Below are 2,954 nucleotides of genomic sequence, written 5' to 3'. Positions count from 1 at the left end.
TTGGCTTCCACTGGTGATTTGGAAGGAGTTCAGGCTCTAGTGTTAAAAATTTGCGATGTGGATTTTTTGGGTCACGTGTATTCAGCCTGCGGAGAAGTAGCGTCCACTAGGACACTTATTCGTTGAAATTCTTCGACCAGGTGGGGGTTGTGGGAATGCTATTTTGGATGATTATGAAATGTGTGGAGATGTGTTTGTGGTTACTTCTTTGATGCATATGTATTCCAAGTTCGGGGATATTCCTAGTGCTTACCAAACAATTGATGAAATGCCCTTTCGAGATGTGGGTACTTTGGCACACCATGAGAGCTGGATTCTGCAGAAAAGATGTGATGTCATGGAACACTATCCTCAATGGTTTTCCAAAGAATGGGCTTGTTGATGGGGCAATTAAGCTTTTCCATGTTTTGGGTAAGTCTGAAGGCATACTAGTAGATCAGGGTACTATTATAAGCCTTCTCCCTGCTTTATCCCATTTAGGATCTATGCGACAAGGAATGGTAATTCCTGGAAGAACTATATGGACTGGTTTGTTATATGAGGTGTTTGTTGTAACATGTCTTATTTACATGGATGCCAAATGTGGAGAAATCAAGATTGTTCATTATGTACTTGATAGAATGGACCAAAAAGTTTTACTAGCATGGAATGCACTCACTAATGGTCACTGGAAATTGGGGGATCCTTGGGCAATAGTTTACGCAAAGAAAAGATATGCTACACTGGAAGAACTGGGGTGGACAGAAGTAATTACGAATCAATTGAATCCTATTTGGATTTCAAAAATCGGATTTGTGTGTCAATTTGAAACTGCCCAACCACTGGTATGTAGGGTGTATGATGTTGGTAACCAGTTTCATGACATGCTTGTCAAGGTACTTCAGGTGGATGATACTAGAAGAGTTTTTTACCAAATTTCACAGAGAAATTTAAATTGTTGGAATACAATGATGTTCGGACACTGTATTCATGGATATCTTGCGGCAATGGTGGGACAAAGTTCCAATAACGAAATGGGTGCCAAGGCAACATCAAAGAAAATGTGTTGACCAAGGAAATTACCTTTATTGGTCTATTCTATGCTTATATTCATGCAGGATTAATATCAGAGGGCCACAAGTGTTTTAATGAAATGTTGACTATATCTGACATCAGTCCCAAGTTCGCACACTTTTGGTGCATGCCTAATCTTGACCCACATGCTACTACACAAAGTGAGGGTAGTTGTAAATTTGGAGGTCTTATTTTCATTTTGGATGGAGCACATAGTCCAACAAGCATGGAAGTGTGTGAAAAATGGTTTTCCCAAGCAGTGCAAGACGACATCAACCAACTTTCTGTAGACGAGCAACATCATAATATTCCCAACATCAAACAAGAAGAGGAACAAAATCTCCCAACAAATGCCACAGATGACACGACTAGCCCAGGGGAGGACATGGAGACGCTCCACCAAGCTTACCCTATCTTCGAACTTGAGAACAAGCTCTTTCTTCAGGGGGGAGTAATGCTATGGACTCAATAGCAAGCCGAGTCATTCAGAGGCGACGTGGCTGAGTCTATTACTTAGTCGTTAGATTACTTAGTTGTTAAGTTATTTAGTTATTAAGTTAAGTCATTAAGTTTATTTACTTTTCAAGTTGAGTGGCATAGAGGGGCATATTTTTAATTTTGTACTCTTGAACCCTACTTAAGGGTTGAAAAGAATGGAAAAGAGAAGTCTTGATTTTAGGTTAAAGAAAGGATTTTTGAGTTCTCCTAAATGAGCTAAGGGATGCGTGTTCAGGTCAACAAACCTCGGGTCTCAAGTTTCCCTTCGGCTTGATTTTCTTCGTCCTTCGTCTTCTCCCATTGTGAATCACCGTGTGAGATTTGGGACTGTAACAAAATCACTCCTAGCTATTAGACATTGCTCCATACTCGAGTCAAATAACTCATGCTGGATGTTGGGCACACTCCTATCTTTTGTAGGTAGTGGGTCTATAGGCATTCCTTTGAAGTGTAATTAAACTCCTCAATCACTGTATCCCTCCACAAAACACCGACTCTCAAATGGTAGGAATAAAAAATACCAATTAAGGAGGGGTAAAGAGTAATCATCCAGAAGATAATATTCTGGGGCCACCTTGTGCTTTTTTTTTTCATCAGAATAACCAATGCTGACAAAAATCATCAAGTGAGAAGTCCTTCAATAATAATGTCTCAGCCAAAGAGACATATTAACAACAAATGAAATGGGCTTGGGCCCAATAACACGTACCAAATAATAAAAATCCTTAAAAAATTATCCTTAAAATAATTTGTTGCGATTTTGTGCACAAAATAATATACTGACCAAGGAATAAGCTGCCAATACTTTAAAATAATAATCCAGCCAGAGACAAGGAACCAAGTTGAGCCGAGTCAAATATCAGACCAATATTACTGAGTCGCAAGAGAAATCAATAGAGAACTCATGACCCGAACACATATAACATAGGAAAATAAACAAGAGGGCATAGTCGGGTTGACCTAGACCAAGTTGACCCAACCCACCGAGTTAACCCAAGCGGAATAGAATGAGTCTGGCGATCGCCCGTTGGGTTTACCATGTGGAACAGAACAAACCTGGTTCGGGTCACTCGGCAGAATAAAATCTCTACAGCACCTTATTGATTTTTAGGAATCCATGGATTTAGCACATGGAGAAAAAGAGAGATGACAAATTGGGAGAAACTAGGAGGAATAAAGAGGTTATAGACTTGTGTCCTAACCCTTCCCCTGAAGCTCAATTTATAGATTAGTGAAACTATGGTATTACAATTATGCCCCTAAAACTTAACCTAATTACATCAATGCCATCTCTATGCCATGACTCTTTATTTACCATCTTGCCATCACTATATGGGCCTATGGACCTTCTCCTTGGTCTAAGAGCCTTGAGCTCGTCTTCCACATCTCTTGGATGGGTGGGA

The 2,954-nt window shown here is 39.9% G+C and overlaps 1 protein-coding gene across 1 annotated transcript; it reads left to right on the top strand.

Annotated features, from left to right (window-relative positions):
• Positions 1–281: 281 nt before the first annotated feature.
• On the top strand, positions 282–1,525 carry LOC137938326 (pentatricopeptide repeat-containing protein At2g34400-like). Its single transcript, XM_068783304.1, has 2 exons — positions 282–1,017; positions 1,098–1,525. Exons 1-2 carry the CDS (start codon positions 282–284, stop codon positions 1,523–1,525), a joined length of 1,164 nt encoding a protein of 387 aa, XP_068639405.1.
• The last annotated feature ends 1,429 nt before the right edge of the window (positions 1,526–2,954 follow it).

The sequence above is a fragment of the Aristolochia californica genome, unplaced genomic scaffold, assembly GCF_029961685.1.
Source record: "Aristolochia californica isolate CCGP_79_NKW_82.1479 unplaced genomic scaffold, dmAriCali1.0.hap1 SCAF_8, whole genome shotgun sequence".
In the NCBI taxonomy this organism is placed as follows: Eukaryota; Viridiplantae; Streptophyta; class Magnoliopsida; order Piperales; family Aristolochiaceae; genus Aristolochia; species Aristolochia californica.
The sequence above is the reverse complement of the archived record's forward strand: the minus strand, read 5'-3'. Positions and strand labels throughout refer to the sequence as shown.

Bases quoted from the DNA above. Each gene is read 5' to 3' on its own strand.
- LOC137938326 (XM_068783304.1), top strand. From the start codon at position 282: ATGTGGGTACTTTGGCACACCATGAGAGCTGGATTCTGCAGAAAAGAT. The intron at 1,018-1,097 runs GTGCCAAGGCAA...ATATTCATGCAG, and splicing joins AAGTTCCAATAACGAAATGG to GATTAATATCAGAGGGCCAC.